Raw genomic sequence first — 26,523 nt, forward strand, 5'->3', positions numbered from 1 at the left:
CTTTTGAAGTGCAACATGGAAAGACTAAAGAATTTTTTTTTTTTTCAATTTTTGTTGAAGATGTTTGCATGGCCTTAAAAGGAATTAGGCTTTTTATCCAAAGATTTAAATAATTTTAAATTCTGTGATCTATAGACAACTTTAATTTTTCTAGTTTCAAGTACTTTTAGGCTCATATTGAATTTGGTACTAAGATTGACACGTGGCACTAATGCATGTAGGGTCAGCCAGGTGTGTGCAGACTGTTGATGGGGATTAAATGAGGTGATAGCTGAAAACAGGCTTTTTCATGGTCTTCTTAAAGAGAGAGTGAAACCACTTACTATGGACATGAAAGGATCGCAACCTAAAAATGATACTTATGGACATGGTACGTACGGGTTCTTGGTAGAACGAATTTGGTAGGCCTTTAAATGAAATAGGAGCAATTACAGTAATTAAAATCAAAACTCACTTCAAATTTGGATTGGAAATTATATATTAATAATTTATTAGGTTCACTCTTGACTAGTTGAGACTTAGACATTTCTATAATCTTTCTAGTATACAAGTTGCAATTATTTAGAGGGAATATGATTTGTGATCAGAAACTAAAGTTGTGACATCCCTATCTAAAAGTGTCAGCTTGCGATGTCATTCGACTCTTCACTGGTGATCGGGGCCGACAGAAAATAGAGATCTCGCGAAATCGTCCGACTCATCCTCACTTCCCACTGTAGTTTGATACTCTCTCTTTCTCCTAATGAGATATGAGGTGAGCCGGACATGTCATGTCATTAGTACGTCCGACTAATGAAAATTCATCATATAATGAAATGGGTCTCCCTACATAACAAAAAGTGTTCAATGATGCTATTCATAAATTGATTTGTTAAATTTATATTAATTAAGCATACTAATGACATGGGATGCACTCCCCTATGTCTATATCTCTACTCCTGACTCTTTCCCCTCTCCATATCTCATTTTGTTGTCATTGTTGTAGCTCTATGTATCATTACATATACATATAGTTTTTTCTTTTTTTATCTTTTATTTTATTTTCTAGTCATAGGTTTCTATTTTTTAGGATGCAAATGCATAGATGACAAATTAGGGCCTTGCTTATAATCGTTGACACTTTTTAAAATCAAAACTCACTTAAAATTTGGATTGGAAATTATATATTAATGATTTATTAGGTTCACTCTTGACTAGTTGAGACATATCTATAATCTTTCAAGTATAGAAGATGCAATTATTTAGAGGGAATATGATTTGTGGTTTGAAAAACTGAAACTGAAGCTGTGACGTCCCTTTACTCCAGATCTGAAAGTGTGAGCTTGCGATGTCATTCGATTCTTCACTGGTGATCGAGGCCGACAAAGAATAGAGATCTCGCAAAGTCATCCAACTCATCCTCACTCCCCACTGTAGTTTGATACTCTTTCTTTTGATAAGATATTGGGTGCGCCGTATATGCCATGTCATTAGTATTTACTTAACAAAAAGTGTTCAAAGCTGCTATTCATAAACTGATTTGTTAAATTTTTATTAATCAAGTATACTAATGACATGATATGCATGACTCACCCTATATTTACTCATATCTCTCCCCCGTGTTTATATCTCTACTCCGGTCTCTTTCCCCTCTTTATATCTCATTTTATTGTCATAGTTGCAGCTCTATGTATCATAACATATACATATAGTTTTTTTTTTTTCTTTTTTTATCTTTTTCTTTTTTCTAGTCATAGGTTTCTATTTTTTAGGATGCAAATGGATAGACGACAAATTTGGGCCTCGCTTATTATTTAAAATTCATAATTTTATTTATTTATTTATTTTTATTTTTATATCATTAACTGACTTTTTGAAATTCAAAACTCTCTATTCTTTTACTCTCGGTATAATCTACCCCGCCATTAAACAAAGTGTGCTGGGTGGAGTCGGTAGTTTGTCTACCCCACCAGGACAAATGGTATAACGGTTAAAAAATTTGTCTCGAAATAAGAGCATGGATGGTATGGATAATTTTTCAACGGAGCGGAATAAGATTTAGTCAAACCTATCCCAAACCCGCCCCGTTTCCATTTCTAATGGTATGACACGATACAGAAAATCTCACAAAAATAAAACGCGAATATAATAATAATACATCAAAAATAGTAATAAATAACTTTTGTTCATTTTATTCACTAATCATGAATGAAATCATTAATTTTAAATTTAGATCTAGATGTTTCTCTGTTTTTTTCAAAAATTTTATATTATTAATTTGTAATATATTTTAAAATTGCATTGGAATCTCAGTATTCTAAGAAAAATAATTACAAAATTAATACATGCTTACGAATTTACCTGTATGTACACTCGCGTATTCATTACCATCACAGGATGCAACTGTAACACCCGTGAGTACATTGAAATTTTTATTTCAATTTTGATTTCGATTAGTGATCAGTAGATTAGGCTTTTGAATTATTCAGGGCACCTATACCAGCATTAGTGCTTCAGACAAATCCTTGGAAGAAGGCTAGGAGTTCTTTCACAAAGGGCTATTTCTTGAAAGTGTTCTAAAAGTGTCCCAGACATGTCCAACCAGAGATTAGAAAATCAAAATTCAAATTTCATGACACTTCTTCTAACCATGCCTTACATGTGTCTAGATCGTGTCCGACAACGCAATGACACTATTAGGAGAACTGTCTATGCTTTATAGATGGAAACCACTGGTGGTTCTAAAATATACGAGATCCTATCACAACGATCTAGCAAAGGTGTTTAACATACATTCCTATTATCTCTGCGCTCTGCGAAGCATATTAAAAGCACAACAAGGGTTTCAACTTTCTAGTACCCCATACTGTCCCATTATGTGTTGTTCTACTCCCCCACTAAAATCTCAGCTGCATTTGAAATTATGAATCGAATGAGTCGATTAGAAAAACTCCACACAAATTCTGCAAAGGCACAAGTCTCACCTGTGTTTAAAGACTGACATGCTTCGAGAGGCTTGATCCGAACCACGCTAATTTTGTCAAAGGCAATGGGCTGATGCCAACATCTCCATTTCCATTCACAAAAATCCTTCATTCAAGTCTCAAGTAGCTTGTTGGTTCAACCTTACAAAGAAAGACAGAAAACTAAGAACAAAACGGCAATGGCTGATCAATCTAGCAATCTTAGCTACCAAGCTGGAGAGGCCAAGGGCCAAACTCAGGTTAGACAAGTAGTTTCGCAATTCATTCATGCCATAAACATGCACTGTTACTTACCTAATAGAGTCAAATGGCTCTTAGAATGACATGATCACGTAGTAAAAAGACATGATTCAATGAACAAATACATTGTATAGTCAAGGTAGATGATACAATGTGCAATGAATGTGACATTCGATACAATGTGCAACACTAAATTTGAATTGCTTTCTCTTTCAGGCTAAGAAAGACCAAGTTGCCGATAGGGCAAGAGATAATGCAGAGTCTGCCAAAGAATCAATAAACAAAGGAACGCATATATCTGTAACAAATAAACAAAATTACATACATGAAGCATAAGACAGTTCTGATAGTATGACCAAATTCATAGATTTACATTCACAAGCCACATTCAAGGAGCAGCTGATGCCATCAAAGATGCAACTGGGATTAACAAACAATGCTAATGGATTCAATAAAGCTATTATTTATTTTTTTGGATTCTTAAACTTTTTCATCGTCCAGCGATGGGGTTTAATTTTTTTTTTTTTTCTTATTTAATTTCGATCTCCACATTTGCTGGACACAGCTAATAAAGAGCTCATAGCAATATTGTCCTTGAGTGGTGTACTGTGTTTCCCTACAGAATTTCAATCAACAATTTCTTGTCACTTGTCTTCTTTAAAATCTTCAAAAACCTGTTTATCATTGCACAGATAAGAAAATCAAAGCAAATTGTTTAATCCATAGTTTCATTCGGTGGGAGATGATGACTCTTAATGCAAACATTACAATCCAATCAGACAAAATGCGCAACTGTTCTTACTTGGCCACAAAACACAACACAGAACTTCTGTACAGAAAGGCTGATGAACAATAGTTAAGGTTCACACATTCTTTATATTGGCTACGAATTCTTGAAGTTCTTCCGACATTGCATTGTAGAGGCCTGCAGAGCAAAATGCAACATTTGACACTAATATATTTGATTTCCTTCAAATTCATTTCACTTGAAGGGGGCACTATAAGAAAATTAACTTGCCAACTTTCATAAGCATAACCTTTGCCACGATTCTTCCTAAACAAATCGCCGTTTCGTACGTGCATCCTCTCTGTTCTAAGGCATTGAGTCTCCTCCAATCTTTTGGTCTTCAACTTGTCCATTTTCGTACGAAGCTCTGATGCAGTTCTTGTCAACTCTGCAGGAAGCAATAATCTATTTGAAGATTTGTCACTTGAGAAACTTCAGTTCAGCTTAAACTATTAACTGATAATCTTCACAATTACTGTAGCTAGAAAGTCCGTGTACTTTCATTGCAAGAATTTCTCTTTCCAGTGAGTGAGACTCAAAATCATAGCAACAAAAATTGCACATTTAGAAAGTTCAAGCTCATCTAGACATAACAAATAAAGGTTCAGTAAATTCAGGAATAGAACCTAGAGCAAGCGCAGTACTTTATTGAAAGCATCCGAATGAAGTCCACAACTTGGTTAAGTTAGTTCTGAACTTGAATTTCTACAAAACTAAATAATTGATAGAATTGTACCCATAACACAATTATAAACTCTGCCCCCAAAAAAAGGCTTATGTTGTTTCATAGATCTCCTTTAAATGACTTGACCCGAGAGAAGAGAGAAACTCCTTAGCACGTATTAACAATTAAACATCCCTAAAGAAATGGATTATATAACTAAATAGCGCACGCAGTTATATCAAATCCCACCTCCGCCACACCCCCCAGCAGAGACATAGAAGGCAATCCTGACATGTTGATTCGAAATACCCAAGCTGATTAACTCTTAGGGCCAGGAATACCAAGTCATTGGTATGCCCAACCAATCCACATGCACCATTCAAGTTGGTTGGTCCCATATATTCATCAAAACTTCTCTGAACCAAGTTGAATGGTGCATTTTAATTGGTTGGGCATACCAATGGTATGCCCGATGCACCTTATACCTACTCCATGAAGGAGGAGGAGGAGGGGCAGGACAAAAAAATAAAAACTCTTTGATCTCACTCAACCACTATATATTATTTGGTTAGAAGTTAAAACTATTTCAATGTGCATGTAGTGGAAACCTGGCTAAAATAGCAATTGGCTGGAGATATCCCTCTGTGACCGAACAAAAATGAAACACTATAATCATGAGATATACATTTCCATCTTTCTGTAGCATATATCCAAATATCAAATCAAGAAAAAACAAAACCATAATAAACACACAGGCACACACTCGGATCCAAAAGTAATTTTCTAAGTTACATTGGCGACTAGGATGATTATCCCAGGAATTAAGAGCATTCCACACCCCCCCTAAAATTTAAACATTGTTCCCCTCAAACAAGATTTAGTCATACCAGCGTAAGCTACTAGCCTGCCTAATAGTACAAGTTTCTGTTGTGATGCTACTAAATCAAAGACATGGTTAATTGATTGTTTAAATACCTTGGAACATGTCATGAACAGACTGTCGCTCACATAACTGTAGTGCTTCATTAACAGGCCCAGCATATTGATTGCTTATAGCAGACTGTCTTTCCAACGATTGGAGCTCTCTGGTCAGCTCAGCAGTCTCCTTTCCAACCTGGGTGGTAAATCAAAATTAAAAGGAAATCCATGAGAAAAATAAAAGAATCAACCAATAAATGCACAAGGGAGTACTTCCGAATGCATAATCCTTATTACCAAATCAAGTTTATCTCTCAAGGAATCTAACTGCACATCCGGCTCTGGGTCACTGAGAACAGTACGATCTGTTGAGCTGCCACCAGGTGATTCATTCTAAAAAGACATTTTAAAAGTACTTTTTAGCTATAAATAAATAAAAACAGTAGTAAGCAAGGAGAACTTAAAAATTGAAGTCAACTAGTATCAAATTTATTACAGAAAGGGTGACATAAAGCAAAATCTAAAATCCAAGCTATCACTAACTAAAATCAGTTTGTATTCATTAAATTCAATAAATCCAGGCTGAGCCTACACAATTGCAGCTCTTTTTTGGCCTTGGGCCACATTTAAACTTTGTGCTTGAGGCCCCAAAAACTGCAGCATTTTCTTTATCAAATCATTCTATGTCATTTGCTCAATCACTCATAGTTGGAAACGCTAGAGAAACAAGTTCTAAAAAGAAAAGAAAGAGAAGCGAAAGTGGTGAAGAAATGATAATTGAAATGGTAAAGAGTTGGTCGTGTTTCATTAGCTCAAAGATGGAGTCATCTAGTAACGCATTACTCAACTATAGATGCATCAATCTATGCGTTGAGACACAAGCTAATGAAGAATTGAAGTTTTTTTCTTCTTTTAGAATTGAAGAAGTTACCATGCTTAAGCACAATTAAGTGACATAAATCAACTACTAGACTTGCTCATGATCGTACTTGACTCAAGGTTTTTTTTTTTTAATCCTTTTTACAACTCGTGATGAGGAAATGGAAGCTTAGTTAAATAACTATGGTTTGGACTATGTTACCAGATCTTAGGTACATGTGTTAGGTGCGGGTGTGTATCCAAACAGTAGATTTATTTTTTAAACAGAAGCACGCATGAACACTGCTAAATATTCATTTATCTGATATGTCCATTTTATATTATGGAATAAACTTTTTTCTTTATGTTACTTAGTTTTATATTGAGCATTTCACTTGTTTTTAAGCAATAATATTATAAAATTGAACCATTGTATATATCTTTTAGTTGCATATCAAACCAAAAGTGTCACATATCACATACTTACATCCGGGTATTAGGAGTCCGACACAGGTTCATTTCGGCTAGAGCACCAAAATCCGCTATATATTTGACATGGGTTTGCCGTAATGCTGAAACAATGAAGAATGCATCTATCGTCATTGATGCATAGATAAAGATACCAATTAGTAGTGATAGAATTCCTTCTTTCCACATGAGAAACCAGAACGAATATAACCTACATGCCCAATCCGAGTATTAGGTATCCAACAAGCGCTCATCTACTTTGAAAGAGTCCATGTAACATAGATTTTGGATACTTGAATAACTTCTATTTGGACCTTGATATGTTAGATCACTATTGGTAGTTTTATTTTTTATTTATTTAATTTTTTTGAAAAAGTTATTTCATGCTATATCTGGTGATTTTGTTTATTTTTTTTCCTTATTAGTTACTACAAAAAAATTCTTGTTTATTAGTTTAGTTGTAATTTCCATTCATGGAAGCACAGTTTTGAGAGCTCCATTGGTTTTTCATTCAACTAGACAATTATTGGGCCAATTCGGCATGTAGATTAAAATAGGCTTTGGATGAACTTCAAAACTTGGAAGTTATGCAAGTTTAGTTTGAGATGAGGGAATATATATAAGATTGTCAGATCACAAGAGCAGCTAAGTTAGAGCCACCCAGCCAATCATAGCTTTCTAAAGAGACTAATTGAAGTTGTAAACGACGAACAGGAAGGCCCTTCAGGCCGCAAAGAACACTCTGATTTCACCGACAAAATTCAGTTGCCCAAAGTGTGAGATTGTTATTCCAGTTACGATGCAACTGCTTATTATTGTGATATACTGCAACTGCTTTTGTCCAATCTAATGAATATTTGCCATATGGTTAATGCTTTCACAAAAATGTCAGTATTATAAGACATGCTTAAGCCAATCATTTGTTATATTTTTACACAATCAGGCGCAATGTTCTTTGATATTATATTTATATAGATTGGGTAAAAAACCAATTTGCTCCATTTGACCGGAAATGAACTTCACAAGAGATCTGAAATTCATTGCATGAATCGAATGGCCGGATGTTCAACTAAGGGTTTGTCTAGGACTCGATCTTGGTATTCTTTTTGGTGGGCCGGTTGCTGGTTGATTAGTCCAGTGGTCACTTCAGCTGTACAGCTTCAACATTCTGGGTATTAACCCTTTGCTTAGTGAGAAAAGTGACCTCTTCTAAGTACATAGTTTCCATCAAGATTGGACCCGTGTCTAAGACTTTTTACTACTCATGTACTATTGTATGCTTTAAATTCCTTAGATAGGCGCCACTAGGCACCAGTTAGTTGGCAATCTGTCTATCTTACAGTTACCCAACCTGATGTTGCCTATGCTGTTCACTTAGTCAGTTTATGTCTGCTCTTTTCCTCTCATTTTGCTGCTGTTCTTCACATTCTTCGTTATATCAAGGGCACTTTATTTCATGGTCTCCACTTCTTGGCTCAGCATCATATCCAAAACTTTGAGGAAAGAAAGAATCATTCGGCAAAGGACCAAAGAAAGGGTTGCGCAAGGGCGGGTATTCTCCTACATGAAAACTAGCCACTCCTTTCCGTATTGCTATGGACGAGAAAGATAATGTTAATATGAATTAACAACGGCTATACTGTAAAGAAAGTCCTCTGGCTCTCATGGCCCTTTCTCGATGGTCCTTCTGCCTCCTGTTATGAATGAATTCAGCGACTGTGTTCCAAATTCTGAATTAGTTGATCTAATGATTTGTTATGTCGTCCTCCATTGCTGCCTGGTTAGGGTAACAATGAGGAGAGGGTTGTACAACCAGCACTTGCATTTCACCGGAGATAGTGAAACTAGTGTGAGCCATGGGCGTAGCCCATATTTTGGGTGAATCACGTAAAATCTGTGTCGTGATTTTTTACTTTGTGTGCTGGGTTGGAGTTCTTTCTGATTTCCTGTCTGTCAAGTAACTATATCCAACTCTGAGGCCAAGTTATACCAGTAGTCTGTGTGGTTGCATAATTTAAGCATCGACGACTCATCCGATAGTGCGTAATCTAGTTCTTCTTGGAAGAGCTCCCTGATGCTGCTTTTGGCCTTCCCCTTAAATGAAATTTGGACGTAGCCTTCATAGTAAAGGCTCACTAGAGTTTGTGCTCTAGAATGACCTTCAAACCTAACCAATTCTCCCTCTGTAATAGCAGTATTGGCGGGCCTGTAGTCATTCTTACTCATTCCTTGCAAGAGTTTCAAGCTTGGTGCTTTCGATCGCACACATCCATCCGCATTGAAGTAGACAAAAGAAGACAAAGGCATAGCCAAAAAAGCGGAGAATCTGGGCCCAACACTAAGAAGTTCATTCATTAGAGGCCTCAAACCGGTTAGAGGACCAGAGGGTGGTCGATTTATGTGTATTCGGCTGTCGAGATTGGTGTCCCACCAGGTCGCACTGTTGTAAAGATGAAGGTGGAGGTGTCATCTCAAGTATTGCCTTGATCTTCAAAGGCTCTATTCAGGCTTTCATTCTTATTGCTCCAATTTCCTCCCAACGGGAATCTTCATTCTCCTTCACGCTTGAGGAGCTGTGTAATGGCAAAGATCCATCTGCATGAAGCTGGCCTACTCTAAGTGACCAAAGAGTTTGTTCTACTGTTAAACCGCATCATGCCCAAATGAGTGCACCGAAAGATAGAACAGCAGAGGACGTACGGGCTGAACCCACCCTTTTCCACCCCAGCAGAATCCGGACCACAGCTGAGGTTCCATCTACGCCTATAACATCAAGCAGGACAAGACCTCGGGAGACCCCCCCATGTGATTCTTTCCTCCCCTGAAGAATCACCCAAAAGTGGGGCACAACCAAGAGCAACTACCCAAACCAAAAAACTATAGCCTTAAACTATCCACAAAAGACAAGAATCTCCATAGATTTCAATTTGACTCCTATACCCAAAAGAATAGAGAACTACGCATAAAAAATCAAAACACGCCACAAGAGACTCAACCCCATCAAAAGATCTCCCATTCATTTCCCTCCATAAGGTCCACCACAAAGAAATATAGGCAGCCCACCATGCATCTCTAACTTGGGACCAGACTGGACATCCTCCCCAAGCATCAATCAAGCTCTTCGCGAATTCCAGCATGACCCAATGGATCCCAAAAATGGCACAAAACATATCCCATCCATCCATAGCCATAGGACAATTTTAGCTTGCAAACTTCCAATGGAAGACCCTTCAACCAGCAAAGAACACTGATTTCACCAACAGTGTCCAGTTGTCCAAAGGGTATAGATTATTTCTCCAGCTAGAATGCTATATAAATAATTACCTACTTATTGTTGTGATATACTTCATCTGCTTTTGTCCAATCTTATGAATGTTCGCCACATGATCTGTGTTTCTACAAAATGTTAGTATTATAGAGTTGCTATAGGCCAAATTTATCTTTACACAATCTGCCAAAACGTTATTTGATATATATTATATCAAATATATGTATATATAAAATTGCCATATGACAAGAGAAACCAATTAAAGCCAACCAACTAAGGCTGAAAATGAACTAAGCCAAGCCAAGCTTTAGTCTATTCGGGCTCACCTTGTCCATTTGTAGGTTTAGCTCAGACTCGACTTGGGATCATGCCAAGGTTGAAAAGTTGAGCTCAAGCTCTGCTTGTGATTGGAATGGAAAGGGTTCGACTTGGCTCAACTTGTTTAATAAAAAAGTTAACCTCATACTATATTTGTGTTTGCCATCAATTTGAGCTCGTGCTTTAACTCCATAATAAACTTGTACAAGCTTACGCAAGTCTATATTCATTAAAATATGTTAATGAGCCAACATTAATGAGCCTAAAAAAGCCTACGTTTATGAACGTGTTCATGTACCTACTTCGTAGGTTCAAGAACACATACAAACCTACATGAGTTTAGTGTTTAGGAGTCTACACGAGCCAAGCCTAACAATATTCTGAATTGACTCATTTACTAAAAGAGCTCAAAAATCAAGCTCAAACTTGGCTCGTTTACTTAATGAACGAGCTCAAGTCGAGCTTTAAATGAGTCCATTCTGAACTGTTCGTAAATAGCTCAGTTCATTTACAGCCTATACTAGCCATTATAGATTTCTAAAGAACCCAATTGAACTTGTATACTAGCAAAGACAAGCACTAACTTCACCGACAATGTTCATTGCCCAAAGTGGAGATTGTTTCTCTAACTATGATGCTATATATATAATTACCTGCTCATTATTGTAATATACTCCAACTGCTTTTGTCCAATCTGATGGACATGTGCAATGTGATCAATGTTTTTTTGTAAATGTTTAGTATTATAATAGATGTTGTAAACCAGTCATCTATTATATCTTTACACATAGGGCTTCAAAACGAACTGAGCTGTCCATGGACAGCTCTGGATTGTCTCTTTAAAGTGGTTTGTTGGGCTCGTACAGTAAACGAACCTATCCTAAATTTGTTAGACTCCGCTCATGTAAGCGCTCATATGTTTTCATGAACATAGACTCGTGAACACGTTCATGAACGAAGGCTCGTGAACATAGACTTTATGGGCTCATACAAGTTTATGAACAAGCCAAAACGATCTTGAACACGAGTCTAAACACAAATATGATATCGAGGTTGGCTTTTAATTAAACGAGCCGAGCCCAAGCTTTTCAAAATAGTGACAAGTCTAGGCTATGTTAGAGAAATCAATTTAAAAGTTATTTCATTAACACTTTAATTCGGTCTAACGAAACACTGCAGTAATAATGGTCATTTCATTCCTACATATATTTTGTCAATGGAATGTGAATGACCATTTCATTCATCACCATTCTCATTCCATTCTCACTTGCTTTCCATCCCTACCTCATTTCATTCCTGCTTTGCAGGCCAAACATATCATAAAATAAAGAATTGCATCACTGCATCAACATAGATCACATTAGCAAACGATACATAAATATATAAGAACATACAAATGACTAACTCCAAAACTATTCAAATTAGAAGACATACGGTTTTGGGTAGGGAAAATCCTTGTGGAACGCTAAAGCAATGTTGAAGAAAATACTTCTCCCACATCTCCAATCGCTTATCCAGAACAGACTGAATCATGTTTTGAATGAAATTCACACCCTATGAATACAACAATCACAAAATCAAAAGTATGCAAACCCTAAAAAGAACAAGAAAAGCACTAACACTCCATTCAAGTGATGAATTAAGCATAAATCAGTGAATTAACACACACGGCATACTAAATATGACAAGAATAAAAAGGAAAAGAATGGGTTTACCTTGCTTAAATCCTCGGATCTATCTGTGCCCTCGACTTTCAATAGTGTCGATGCCTCTCTACATGAGCAAGAGTAGAGCATAATCTTTAAGTTCATAAAGTAGAAAATTCAAATAGTAAACAAATGTAGATGTATATACATATATAGAGAGAGAAAGCGGAAGAGAGAGAATTACTGATGATAGAAGTCGAAAGCCCCATCGACCAAGTCATCAACTAAATTAAGGACCTCATTGATGAAAAGCTGGGGGTTTAGGTTCAGAGAATTGAAAATCGCCTCGCTTTCACTTCCTTCCATCTTCACACTTGAAGATTGAGAATAGAGAGAGAAAGTTAAGAGAGAGAGTATAAAGAGTTCAAATCGAAGCTATTTTCCCGCCAAATGAACTCTGTTGCACAAATAGTATTGCATCTGAATTCTGACGAGGGCTTTAAAATGTGACTCCTTTTTTGGAAAAAGGTAAGAAAAGGAACGGCTAGTGTTTTGATAATGGTAAAAGGGACAGTCAAGATTGTCCCAACCCTTAATTTCAATAGAAGAATCAAAAGGACCCAAAAATAAATAAATTAATTAAACATGTGTAATATATTTTTCTTATATATATTAGAGATGGGATTGGGTTTGTTGGAATTTATCAAAGAATTTTTAGTAGGAGTAAAGATTTCACTAGTAGGGTTTGTTGTTTTCCACACAAGTCTTAATATCAGTATGGTTTCATAAAATGAGAAAAAGAAAAGCAGATGAATGAGGTGAAATTAGAAAAAGAGTAGGATTACTGCTACTGGCAGTACAGCCGCTGAAATGCCTATGATCAATAAAATGAGATGTGCCTATGTTTTCAGTTACTTAATATATGTTCTCAGCTAAAAAAAAATGAAATTATTCTCAATTTCATATATTCAAAGCCGCTGCCAGTCTACTAGTATAGACTTGTGCCAATCTAGTTTGTAACATGCTCACACATATCATTACTTCTATTTCAAAAGTAAGGACATGCTCATCAATTTTATTCCTTCAACAATCTTTTGTTCTTCAACTACTACCAGTCCAAGTACTACCACTGTCCCTTTCTCAGTTACCACTGACCCTTTCTCAGTTACAATTAATTGAACACATTTCAATTAATTCCTAGCCCCAAACGTCTCATATTTTGGCTCAAACCCATGACTTAACACTATATGGGTATGAGTTCAAAATGGTTCCTCTCTATTCATGAAAAACTACAAGCCTTTTTTTTTGTTGGTTTAATTAAATATTCCATGCTGCTTTTTTTTAGAATGAGGCAAATTGTTTTGTGTCTATACATATATATTTAAGTGTTTTTTTGACTTTTGCTCAGATGGTGTCTAGTACTTTTAAAAACAATTTTGATCTCTGAAACTTCTTCTTCTTCTTTAGATATTTCTAAAATAACTACTGTATGATATATACATATATGTGTGTGTGCGCGCGCGCGTTCATCCACAATTAAGATGACATCAATTTTATTCTTTTCTTTTTTGTTTTTTTCTCAAACTACTTTAAAATAATATATTATGACAAAACAAATGCTGCTCATGAATTATCTTCATCAGAAATTATGCCATGTTTTTCATGAATATATATTACGCCAATTTTTTAGCAGACTCCACACACGCACAAAAGAACAGGAAGAAGGTAGAAATGAAAAATCAAGGAGTAAATTAAGAAGGAAAATATTTCTTAGAGAGAGAAATAGTCCAAAAAAATTAAACAAGGTAAAGTATAAAGTTGTTCTCTAGTTCTAAATTTTAATGTACAAGTTATTGTGAACATAAATATATAGAGAGAGAAATAAAAATTAAGAACTGATATTCTATTTGTTTGACACAACTATCAGAATAGAAAAAAAAAAAAAATTCCCTGTTTTACAACTTAAAGCTTGGCCATGTACAATAGCAGAATGTCCATAATGAGTTTTCATTGGAAATTGCCTAAAAATTATTTTGTGATTAAGTAATTAATTTTCATTTTTGTGATTAAGTAATTTTATTTAGAATCGGATTTATCTTCTGTGAGAATTTGAAGTGTTTCAGTTTCCTTTAGAATATGTGGGTCATATATATATTGTCATTGCGTTCTCCAAAGTTCTTTATTCACAAGTTCTCTCTTCAAAAGAAAAAAAAAAAAATCCATATATATTTCTCTGTTCACAAGTTTTCCAAACAGGGGAAAAACATAAAGACAAATTCCTAATTCTTTTTTTGTTCACAAGACAAAGGGCCGCACATACTATATATATATATAGTCCAGGAATACAAATAAAAACAGAAACCCAATCAATTAGGAAATGGAACACAAGAAAACCCAAATCCAGCCAAAACCAAGCAAATTCAGCCAACAAAATTTACAATAAAACCAGAGAAAAAAACAACAGTGTGTTAGTCCTAACAATGTTTGAGAATGAGGGATAGAAGAAAGCCCTAAAAATGTTTGAGAAAGAGGGATTGAAGATTACCTAAAGAATGAAGATGTGTTCGGATCCTTAGAGAGTAGAGAGAGAGGGTTGAATAAATAGCTCTGCGTTGGTCTGTGTTGGAACAGGTTGAGATGGTTTCTCGCTCAACTCTCTGACTTCAAGCCTCCTCAACAGAAATAAAGGAAGAAATAAAAGGATTAGAGCAATGGACTGGGTCGGAACAAATTGAAATTAGGGCATTTTGGGAGACCAAGTGTCGATTTTGTCATCCATTAGGGCAATTTGAGCAGGAAGCTTTGGGTGGAGTAGAAACGGGTGTAGAGCTAAAAGGTTTCGTGGGAATGAAAGGGTTTTTTTTTATTTATTTATTATTTTTTTTTTATAAGAGTGGCTTTGGCTGACTATCTGAGTTTGGCACGGGAGTGGGAAATTGAGTTAGTGGAAATTTTTTTTACTTATTTACGAGACGAAAAGAATCCCTTAAAAGTGGAATTTTAGCTTTCATTAACAAGACGGCTCTTACCCCGTTAAAGTTTGACAAATGCCTCGTTAACATATGCAAACATTAACGGGCACTTTAACATCTTGAAAACATTTTTTTACGAGGATTCTACTAAAATCCAGTGAAAGCCCTTTATGTGACAACTACAAGGAGCCCCTTATGAACCTTGTAAAATGTAATTTCTACGAGGCAAAATAAATGAACCCCCTAAATACTTCTTGTAAAAACCCACTTTTCTTGTAGTGCCCCCGCTTGGGCTACGAAGGCGTTCACTATGGAGTATGGGTATGTAGACATTTCTTTTTTCTCTCTTGTCAAAACTGGTTATGCGAGGGTTGCATTGATAGTATTACTCTCCATTGTTCCTATGTCCAAATTGTATAATGCAGCAAGAGCAAATAAGTAATACATTTATATGATGTGTCGCTTTGATTAATTAATTGTAAGCTTAACTCTCTGCTTAGTTCTACCAAATACGGTTAATTTAATTTGTCATTGTGCCAAGAAGAACAAGTGTTTATCAGAGTATGTCTAACCAATACCTCATTATGATATGGTATGTCACTGTCATTAACATGCTCAACTACTAAAAATACATCGTCCTATGAAATTGGACCACCTATTTTGTCAAACTGCTCTCAACTTATAGAAAAATAATTTAATTGCTCTGGGTATAGTGATGACATGATATCACCCACGATTATACACAAAGTATAACCGGTGCAGGGCACAAAGAATCCGTAAATCACTTGACATCCCTTTCCCTTGTAGTACAAAAGCTCTAAACTAATAGCTTCAACAAACTCCCTTTCTAATCGAAACATAATGCAAATAATTACATGACAACATAAGCTTCTAGAGGTCAGTACACAACATATGTCATACAAATATATATAAATTCTTATAAAAACTATATATTCTCCGGGTCTCCTAGAAAGCTTATAATTAATTGACAATCATAAGACAAGAAAGGATTGATATACATACATATATTCACAGATTTGTAAGTCCACTTCTTGTACTCATATGGAGGATATATATGAAGGAAATGAGAAAGATGCATGCAGAACCTGTGACAAGCTAGCCCAGGTAAAGCACTAACTAAACCTGCAAGCTCTATAGACTCTGCAATGCATGTCCAAACTTTCCTTCCTTCTTCTATTCTATCTCTAAGAATCCTCAAGTTTGTATCCACAATATTTGCTGACTTTCCAATCAAATCAAAGTAAGGGACAACCAACAAATTAACTAAAACCCATTCTAATTATCATTAAAAAAAAAAAAAAAAAACTCCTTTTTCTTTGCTACTTTTTTTTCAATAATCGGAGTGTCCGGGAAAGCCCCGACTAATCTACGGGACCCGTATAAGGATCCCAAAACAGATCACGTAAAGCTCAAATTATGTTCGCAGGTTTCTTTGCTACTTCTTTGCTAGCTTGTAATGAAATCCATCATTTCTGTATGTATGTTAAGCTCATCTTGAAGCATGTTATCCAACATATATATATATCAATTGAAAAGGATATAATAGAAGAGTATATATACATACCTTCAGCTTGGAAGCTTTGGGATATGATCATCATATATATGGGGATATTTTCTCACCTTAGGATTGCAAAATGGTTAGCTTAAGCTGAAGAAAGAAGGTATAGAAGAAGCCATGAACTGGCTGAAATAATGGGCTTGCTTTCCCCTAACGGAGTATTTTATAGTGATGATTTGTTTCAAATATGACTGAGATGCCGTGATCAATATAGTGACCGCCCGTCAAGTAGTATCCTTGCCCCTAGAAATAAGTTATTTGGCACCAATTGACAGATTGAAGTTCATCTACTGTTGATTTAAATTAAATTAAGAAGTTCATCACAAGTTTTCCAAATCCAAACAAAACATAAAGACAAATTCCTATTTCTTTTTTTGTTCACAAGACAAACGGACGCACATACAATATATATAGTACACGAATACAAAAAAATATGTATATATATATAAATATATATGAAGATAAACTCAATCAATTAGGAAATGGAAAACAAGAAAACCCAAAACCAGCCAAAACCAAAGCAAATTCAGCCAACAAAATTTACAATAAAACCAGAGAGAGAAAAAAAAAAAAAAAAAAAAAAAACCATGTGTTAGTCCTAAAAATGTTTGAGAATGAGGGACTGAAGAAAGCCCTAAAAATGTTTGAGAAAGAGAGATTGAAAAAGGCCCTAAAAATGTATGTGAAAGAGGGATTGAAGATTACCTGAAGAATGAAGATGTGTTCGGATCCTTAGAGAGTAGAGAGAGAGGGTTGAATAAATAGCTCTGCGTTGGTTTGGGTCGGAACAGGTTGAGATGGTTTCTAACTCAACTCTCTGACTTCAAGCCTCCTCAACAGAAATAAAGGAAGAAAGAAAAGGATTAGAGCATTGGACTAGCCGGAACAAATTGCAATTAGGGCATTTTGGGCGACCAGTCGATTTTGTCAGCCATTAGGGCAATTTGAGCAGGAAGCTTTGGCTGGAGTAGAAACGGGCAGCAAAAGGTTTCGCAGGAATGGAAGGGATTTTTTTTTTTTTTTTAAAAAAAAAAGAGTGGCTTTTGTTGAGTTTGGCGTGGGAGTGGAAAATTTTGTGGGCGGGAAATTTTGTGGACTTATTTACGGGACGAAAAGAATCCCTAAAAAGTGGAATTTTAGCCTTCAATAAGAAGAGGTTTTATCCGGTTAAAGTTTGACAAATGCCTCGTTAATATATGCAAATATTAACGGCACTTCAACACCATGAAAACATTTTTTTATTTGAATTTTATTAAAACCCCTAAAAAACGTGACCCTTTACTACAAGGAGACTCTGAAACTGAAAAAATTTCAAGAGGCCCCAGGCGAACTTTAATGTGAGGCCCTTCACACATAAAGTTTTTTTTTTTTTTTTTGATAAGTAAGAATTTAATAAAAAAATGCTCAAAGGGGAGCGAAACCCATAGAAACAAGATGAAAAGGCCACAAAAAGCCTCAAGCCTTCAAAGAGAGCAAAAAAATAACAATCTCCTCAACAAAACGATAATCTCTTCCTAAGACTCAACAAAAGAGAGTAGAAATAATAGGGAACTTAAGCATAAAAATGGGTTTCTCCTTGCCATCGAAGTATCTCCGATTCCTCTCGAGCCAAATGCACCACCAAACACAAAGAGGGGTAGCCCTCCAAGCATCCCGGATGAGCGCCCCAACAGAGAAACCTCTCCAAGCTCAATCAACCCTCTAGAGGTACAGAGCATAACCCAGGGGACCCCAAATAACCCAACCATCATATCCCAACAATCTTTGGACATTCTGCAATGCAACAGAAGGTGATCCACTGTCTCCTTATCGCGACGACACAATTAATAGTGATTGATAACCACCTGTTTTCTCCTCCTCAAATTATCCTGAGTTAAAATCCTACCCAAGACAGACGTCCAAGCAAAGAAGGCCACCTTAAGGGGAGCCTTGGAGCCCCAAATAGCCTTCCAAGGGAAAGTGCCACCCTCCCCAACACAAAGGCACCTGAAAAAAAATCTCACCTCTAATCGACCCTGAAAGTGTGGACTCCAAAGCCAACAATCAGCCTCCTCATGAGATATCACCTGTCGATACAGTAACTGCAAAAAACGAGTGACCTCCTCAATTTCCCAATCCTGAAAATGCCTCATAAACTGAATGTCCCAAGTTAGTCTTCCTTTATTAAGGTGATATCAGTCAACCACCAAGGCCTACCTGTCAGAAGCCCTGTAAAGCCGAGGGAAAGAGAGAGCAAGGAGAAGCTCCCCACACCAAAGGTCCTCCCAAAATCTGATCCTCTTACCATCCCTGATCCAAAAGCAAACATGATTACGAAAAATGTCCCATCCCTTTCGAATGCAAATCCAAACCCCACACCCCTAGGACTACGCACCACAAGAGAACACCACCCACCACTAATTTCCCCAAACTTGCTGGCAATAACTTTCCTCCAAAGCCAAAGCCTCTCAACCCCAAATCTCCAAAGCCATTTCCCAATAAGAGCCATATTGAAAGGCAACAACCTTCGAATCCCTAAACCTCCACTCCGAAAAGGACGACACACTTACTCCCATCGAACCAGATGATATTTGAACTCCTCTCCTCTCCCTCCCCAAAGAAAATTCCGCTGCAAACACTCAATTATCTCTGCCACCGAAGAAAGAATCTAAAAAAGGGAGATAAAATATGTGGGAAGGCAAGAGAGAATGCTCTTGATCAGAGTGACCCACCCCCCTTTGGAGAGGTATTGCTTATTCCAACCCGCCAGCCTCTTCTCAAATCTATCCACCACCGGATCCCAACTCCCCACACATCTTGAAGGAGCACCTATAGGCAAACCTAAGTAAGAAATAGGAAAAGAGCTAGTGCGACATCCGAGGATCTGAGCAAACATCTCAATATCAGGAACATCCCCAACCGGCACTAAAACACTCTTTCCAACATTCACTTTAAGCCCAGAGACAACTTGGAACCAAATCAAAACGCATCTCAAATGTCTCAGCTGGGACTCATCAATATCACAAAGAACCAAAGTATCATCCGCAAACATCAAGTGAGAAATCTCCAACTGACTAGCAATATCTCTACCCACCCGAAAGCCTCTCAATAATCCCAGATCAACAGCCTTTTTCAACAACCTGCTAAGAGCTTCCACCACAAAAAGAAAAAGGAAAGGAGAAAGTGGATCCCCCTGTCTCAAGCCCCTCGAACTAGAGAAAAACCTCGTCGGAGCTCCATTCACAAGGATAGAAAAACGCGCACTAGAGATACAAAAAAGAATCCATCTCCTCCATCACTCCCCGAACCCCATCCTCTCCATCAAATAGATGAGGAAACTCCAAATGGTCGTAAGCTTTCTCAATGTCTAGCTTACACAAAACACCCAGAACCCCACTACTCAACCTAGAGTCCACACATTCACTAGCAATAAGAACAGAATCCAAAATCTGATGGCCTCCCACAAAAGCATTCTGAGAATCAGGGATGACGCCATCCAGCACCTTCCTCAGCCTAGAGGCTAAGACTTTGGCAAGCAACTTGTAAAAACAACTCACCAAACTAATAGGACAAAAATCCCTAACATCCAGCGCACCTCCTTTTTTCAGAATAAGGGCAATGAAAGTGGCATTCAAGCTTTTTTCAAAAGAGCCATGAACATAGAAAGCATGAAAAGAGCCCATCATATTATCTTGGACCACTTCCCAACACTCTAAAAGGAATCGCAAGGAAAAGCCATCTGGACCTGGGGCTTTATCCTTGTTACAGCTCTTTAAAGCAAACAAAACTTCCTCTTTAGAGAAAGGCACCTCCAGTAAAGAACATTCCTCACCTAAAATAAAGTCAAAATGAAGCCCAGCCAGTAAAGGTCTCCACCTAATCGGTTCAGAGAACAAAACTAAAAAGTAATCAGCAAAACCCTTACAAATCTCTTCTTCCTTGCAAAACATCTTCTCATCCACCCGAATCTTCCCAATATGATTGCCTCTTTTGTGAGCATTGGCAAGTCTATGAAAAAATTTCGTGTTGTTGTCACCTTCTTTGAGCCACAAAGCTCTAGACTTTTGCCTCCAAGAAATTTCCTCCATGACAGCAATCTCAGCAAACTCTGGTTGACACTCCACCCTCCTAAGTTTCAAGGAATCTGTCAAAAAACCTTGACCCTCTAATCTATCAATATCTACAATCTCAGAGAAAACTCGATTCTTCCTCCACGCAAAATTACTGAAAACCTCTTTGTTTCAGACTTTAAGATCATTCTACCCCACCCACCAAGAACGGATATGATCCAGAAAACCCTCAGCCCGAAGCCACATATTCTCAATCCTGAAAGGGGATCTTCTACTACGCAACCTACCACAATCCAACATCAAAGGAACATGGTCAGACAAAGGACGAGCTAAAGTGGCCTGGATAACATCCGAAAAGTGCTCCTCCCAATCACTCGACACCAGGAATCTGTCAAGTCTAAGAAGGTAGGAGGAGAATGACCACTAGACCAAGTGAAGGGCCCACCCACCAAAGGCAAATAAATCAAACCAAAAACATCAATGAACTCCGAAAAAGACTGCATCTCGACCATCCACCTACCACCTGACGATCTCTCAAATGGGGAACAAACAACATTGAAATCCCCGCCAATACACCAATGCAAAGACCATCTCCTATGAACCTCTCCCAGCTCCGCCCAAAGTAAATGACGCACACTATCCTCTGTAGGGCCATAAATGCCAGAAAAACCCAACAAAAATCATCCTCCAACACAGAGAAAATGTAAGAAGCAGAGAAAAGCTTAACCTAAGAGTCCATCATAGAGACCCACCGGTTATCCCAAATCACAAGAACACCACCCACAGAGCCAATAGCATCCAGAGCAAACCACTCCACAAATCTACCTCATCATAAACTACGCACCAACAAATCCGTCATCGTCTCAATCTTTGTTTCTTGCAAACACACTACATGCCCACCCCTTTTACGAATCACCGCCTTCACCACTTTTCTTCTAGCCAAGTTATTGAGACCCTGGACATTCCATGATAGAATTTGTAGCTTCATAAGGAAACAACCGAGCGAATAGACTCATCCCTCCCTCCAAAACCCTTCTCCCTAAAACCCTTGTTCCTTCTTTCATAAGTGACAAGTGTCGTTGGGCTCAACACTCCCCTCTTCTCCACCTCTATCTCCCCCGGCAGACTCCCCCTACTTTCCCTACCACCCATTCTATCCAAATGTTGAGAAGACAGAACCTCCAAAAACATATTTGTCGCCTCCTCCATTCGACCTTCAAAAAAAACTCCCAGCAAATAGCCAATCTCAATTCCTTTCTCCCTCACCCAATTCTCCTCCATATCAGCCCTTCCAGAATCAAAACCAGCCCCCATCCTCAAAGACCTCATCCAGATAAACAATCGCCAAAGGAGAAAAGAAATCAAAATTCGTCTCATTGCCATTCCACTGACCTGACCCCAAATCCTCAAAAAAAGAAGAGCATGATCCACCATCCCCATCCTTAAAGACTGACGAGGAAAGGAAATAACAAGCCAACAGGGTCCCTTTTTCTTCAGCAGCCAAAGACCCACTCGTCCCACACTGAAAACCTAAGAAGCACGGACACAGATACGACACGACACGGACACGGCGACACGGCAAATCCAAAAAAATTAGGACACGGACACGGCGAGGACACGGCAAATAGTGTGTATATATATATATACACACACATGATGTAGTACTTAAAAAATTACTAAGTGTTACTATTTTTCATCAACCTCACAATGAAAAAAAAACACAAATCATAACTCATAACTAATAAACTATAAAAGAACAATGTTGCAGATTTATAAAACCAAATAAAAAATAAGACATTAGAATAATAACTAGTATCATTTAATCATCATTGCAACTTTATTCCAAATACAAAAGCATAGACAGAAAGGACTATTAACATTTATGACTGTTTAACATTCAGGACTTTATTATTAGCACTTAACATTCACAAAAACCTAAAGGCTAGTCCCCAAAAAAGATAAAAAAAAATAAGTTAATGTACTATCATCTATTCCTATCCATCATTTGACCTAGGACTTTTACCATTTACATTACCAAAAGAGTAGTACAAAACAAAAAACATAACATATCAGCATTCAAAAAAAAAAAAATTCCAGACACGCGGAATGTCCGTGCCGTGTCCGTGTCCACGGAGTGTCCATGCCGTGTCCGAGCCGTATCCAAAAATTAAAAATTAAAAATTAAAAATTAAAAATTCCAGACACAGTTTTTTGGTGTGTCCGACACGTGTCGGGTCGTGTCTAAGGCATGTCCGTGTCCGACACGTGTCGGACACGGATTCTCTGTCCATTTTGGAGTGTCGGTGCTTCTTAGCTAAAAACCCTTTAAGGCCAAATGAGTCCATAACTGACTCAACAACACAGTCGCTGAAGCATCATCGAAGCAAAATTTCAAATCACGTCCCACATATACTGTGACACTCTCATCCTTCTGAACCACAGACCGAGATGGACCCAACCCATCAACCTGGAAAACCCCAACATCATCCTTCCACCCATTCTCCAATCCATCCTTCAAATTAGAGGAAAGGTTGTTGGACAAAGAAAACCCCGGCCTCAACACACCCTCAGAGCATCTCCTCGAAAAATCAGAAGAAAAAGAATGGGAAAAAGAGGAAGGAACCACATGCGAAGAACAATTCAAGAAACCATCTTACCCGGGAGAGAGTCTAAAATAAGAACTCATTTTTGTTTCTCCTTTCGAGTCCGATTTCTTCGCATGGCCGTGAGGAGAATCCTCTTCTTAAATCTCAGTCGATGCCCCTGAGAATGATACTTAGCACGCCATCCGTCTTTAAAGAGCGATGAACCAGACAAATGAGATGGATTAGCAACAGAAAGTGGTCCAAACTAGTTGGCCACTTCCAGTCCAGAGCCCAAAATAGGCCCAGGATCAATGGGCTCGACACTTGGCCCACAACCCAAAACAGTTGAGGGAACATCAGAGTAAATAGGGGCCTCCACACCTTTATCAATCCCACACATCATAAACCCTTGGACCTTATTAAAGTTAGGCCCAGAAACCGATCCCACAGGGAATGAGACATGATCCCGCACAACAATAGCCCCACCCGCTAGCCAATCACGGGCTCGGAAGCAAGCCCACCACCACCTGAGCCCAAATTAACTTTCCTCGCCCCAATGCCAGAATTCAAATTGGATACAGCTGTATCCCACTTAAAACGGTTGCCATTTCTGCGCCAACCACGTGTGTGGTCACTATCGCTTCCCTATCTATGCGCCCGATACGCGTGAGACCCAACTCGATTCAACCTTCGTTCCCAATCTGTAAAAACATCTGCCGCCTCTACAAATCCCGGCGACCAAGATTCCGACCACCAACCTTCGAGGAAGAATGGCTTTCCCTCCTACGCTGAGTAAAGATCCTTCTGAAGCAAGCAGTGTTTCGATCCCACAGTTCATCCTCCACTCCTTCCATCGCTGAAACTCCTCCATCCTTTTTTCACCCATGGAAACCCACCTCAACCACTCCTCTTCTTTCAGCAAGTGAGAACCGTCACCCCTTTCCAGGTTGTTCGTCGTCTGGACAAGCTGTGGAAGAGTCTCCTCCCAAACAGCCACCTTATAGCAAAATTGGTCATTATGAACAAAAATGAAAGGCGGGCAAGCACAAACATCCGACACGGTAATCTGAACCCTCTCAGCATCAACAGATTCATCAGCATCCACCCAAATAAACCCCCCACACAAATCCCCAACCGTAAAAAAAAGAGCATGGTTCCAAAGGTGAAGAGGAAGGCCAAACAACGAAACTTTCTTCAGCCCTTCTCTTTTAACACCTCAGAGTAACCCACCCTAAAATTCCACGAATCCACCTAGAAAGTGACCTTCTCCCAGTCGCGGCGTCCCTCCTTGAGCACTCTCTCAGCCTCCACCTTAGATGGAAATTGAAAGAGGAACAAAGAATCTGGCAAAGGCGAGACAACCACCGCCGGCGAAACATTCCATACCCAAGAAGGCTAAGCTGCAATCTGATCTCTATTCCCCACTTCTTTATCGAATTTTCCTACCAAGCAAGTCTTTAGATCCTCCTTTCTCTTACCAACCGAGTCATCATCCAAAAAGATCAAGTCACCTCTGTGAGTGGAAGCAGATTTCGCGAATCCACCCTGAAACAATTGAGGCAAACGAGCGACTTCCAAAAAAAGAACGCATGACATCCTTTATACATAAAGTTTCACACGCACAAAAATAAATGTCTATTTTTTGAATCCTTAGGAAAATTTTCAAGTTTAGCATATCTTGGAGGACCTCTAAATCTCTCATTTTTTTATCAATATTTTTTCAATTTCCTGGATCATTAATGTTTAAAGGAAGATTATCATTCTCGTTCATATATTCTTCATTTACCAAATCTTCAAGTTCATTCACATTTTCTTCATTTTGATTCTCATTTCTATCTCCATTCATTAAATCTCCATGTTCATTAAGATTTTCTTCATTCCTATGTTCTTCATTCACCAAATCTTCAACTAAACTCTCTGTTTGTGTATTGTTCCTAAAAAGCTTATGAATAACATCTTTTTGAGATTGAATCAAATTTTTTTTTTCATGCCCAGATTCAAATTTTCTTGTAGACATGAATGACAACAACAACAACAACAACAACAACAACAACAACACAAAAAAAAAAAAGAAAAAAAGAAAACAGAAATAGATGTTATAGAATTAAAAAATATATATATTTGTTTTACTGAAATAAAATGTAGATTACCTCAAAATGCAATGCAATGAATATGACACTATAATACATTTTACTGTAATCAGCCCCTTCACACCAACACTAAAATCAAGCTCCTCCAAGTTGCTCAACGCACAAAAGTCTACAAAAAATGAAAATTTTGTTGTTTATGTATTAATAAATTTTGTTACTTTATATTGTACTTTGTTTCATATACAATTCGATGCCCATATTAATTGACAGATTTATGCTTGATGTGGTTAACATCCAATTTATTATTAGCATGGAAAAAACTGGAATAAAAAATATGTATATTTTGAATAATTGAATAAATGACTTACCAATCTGAAGTGATGGAAGCAATCTAAAAGATGGTAGGACCGTAGGATGCTGTAATTATAAAAATTATAATCCACGATAAGGGCCTTCAGCTTGTTCAAGACTCAAGTTCAACCCAAATTTAACAATTAGTCTTTCAAATCCTGCAAAGGGAGATCCTGTTTCAGTCATTATCTGAAAAAAAATTATATAAAAATGATCATAAAAAATTTCACCAAATAGGATTTAGTTTGCAAAATAAGAATTACAAACCTAATTAATTGATTTAAAAAAAAAAAAAATTTCAAAACAAAACCCATACCTACAAGTTAGCAGTTGCAGAGAGAGAGGGGGGCAAGCTCGAGAGTTGAGAGACAGCGGGCCAGCAGCTGAAGCTTGCGAACGGTGAACCGAACTGGAACAGCAGAAGATGGAAACTAAAGGATATGGGTTTTGGTTATTTGAACAATCTGAAATGATATGCCGTTATGGGTTTTGATATAGGTAATAGGTTTTGAAATTTTGATTCTTACAGACAGATAGATAAACTGAAGTATATGGATTTTGAAATTCTGATTCTTATAGATTTTGTAGTTTGCAGTTGCAGAGACAGAGAGAGGGCAAGTTCAAAGTTGAGAACGATAATAGAGATGGAGGCGATTAGGGAGGCTGAAATGAATTGCCCGAATTTTTTTTTTTTTTTTTTTTTTTTTTTTTCCCTTTTTCTGGTGGCTTAGGCGACTGCCTTGGGTCAGGGCAGGGTAGCGCCGACC

The 26,523-nt window shown here is 37.6% G+C and overlaps 1 protein-coding gene across 12 annotated transcripts; it reads right to left on the reverse strand.

Annotated features, from left to right (window-relative positions):
- On the reverse strand, nucleotides 1–26,523 carry LOC132295385 (protein MIS12 homolog). Of its 12 annotated transcripts, XR_009478452.1 has the most exons (12): nucleotides 26,077–26,515; nucleotides 25,774–25,914; nucleotides 25,466–25,574; nucleotides 12,375–12,503; nucleotides 12,200–12,257; nucleotides 11,919–12,038; nucleotides 5,870–5,965; nucleotides 5,630–5,768; nucleotides 4,241–4,378; nucleotides 4,006–4,128; nucleotides 2,964–3,104; nucleotides 2–2,888 (listed from the first exon to the last, which is right to left on the reverse strand). XR_009478452.1 is itself a non-coding variant. In XM_059793641.1 (10 exons), the coding sequence occupies exons 4-10, from the start codon at nucleotides 12,494–12,496 to the stop codon at nucleotides 4,067–4,069; spliced, it is 735 nt and encodes a 244-aa protein (XP_059649624.1). In that variant the 5' UTR covers nucleotides 12,497–12,503; nucleotides 25,466–25,574; nucleotides 25,774–25,914; nucleotides 26,077–26,515; the 3' UTR covers nucleotides 3,900–4,066. The 12 variants fall into 12 exon arrangements, 9 of the variants coding, with proteins under 9 accessions (XP_059649624.1, XP_059649628.1, XP_059649629.1 ...); XR_009478451.1 differs by having other exon boundaries at nucleotides 1–3,104; XR_009478450.1 differs by lacking the exons at nucleotides 2–2,888; nucleotides 2,964–3,104 and adding an exon at nucleotides 3,467–3,877.

The sequence above is a fragment of the Cornus florida genome, unplaced genomic scaffold (assembly GCF_030987335.1).
Source record: "Cornus florida cultivar Cherokee Brave unplaced genomic scaffold, ASM3098733v1 CherokeeBrave_3.0.0_Hap2_Chr02, whole genome shotgun sequence".
NCBI lineage: Eukaryota > Viridiplantae > Streptophyta > Magnoliopsida > Cornales > Cornaceae > Cornus > Cornus florida.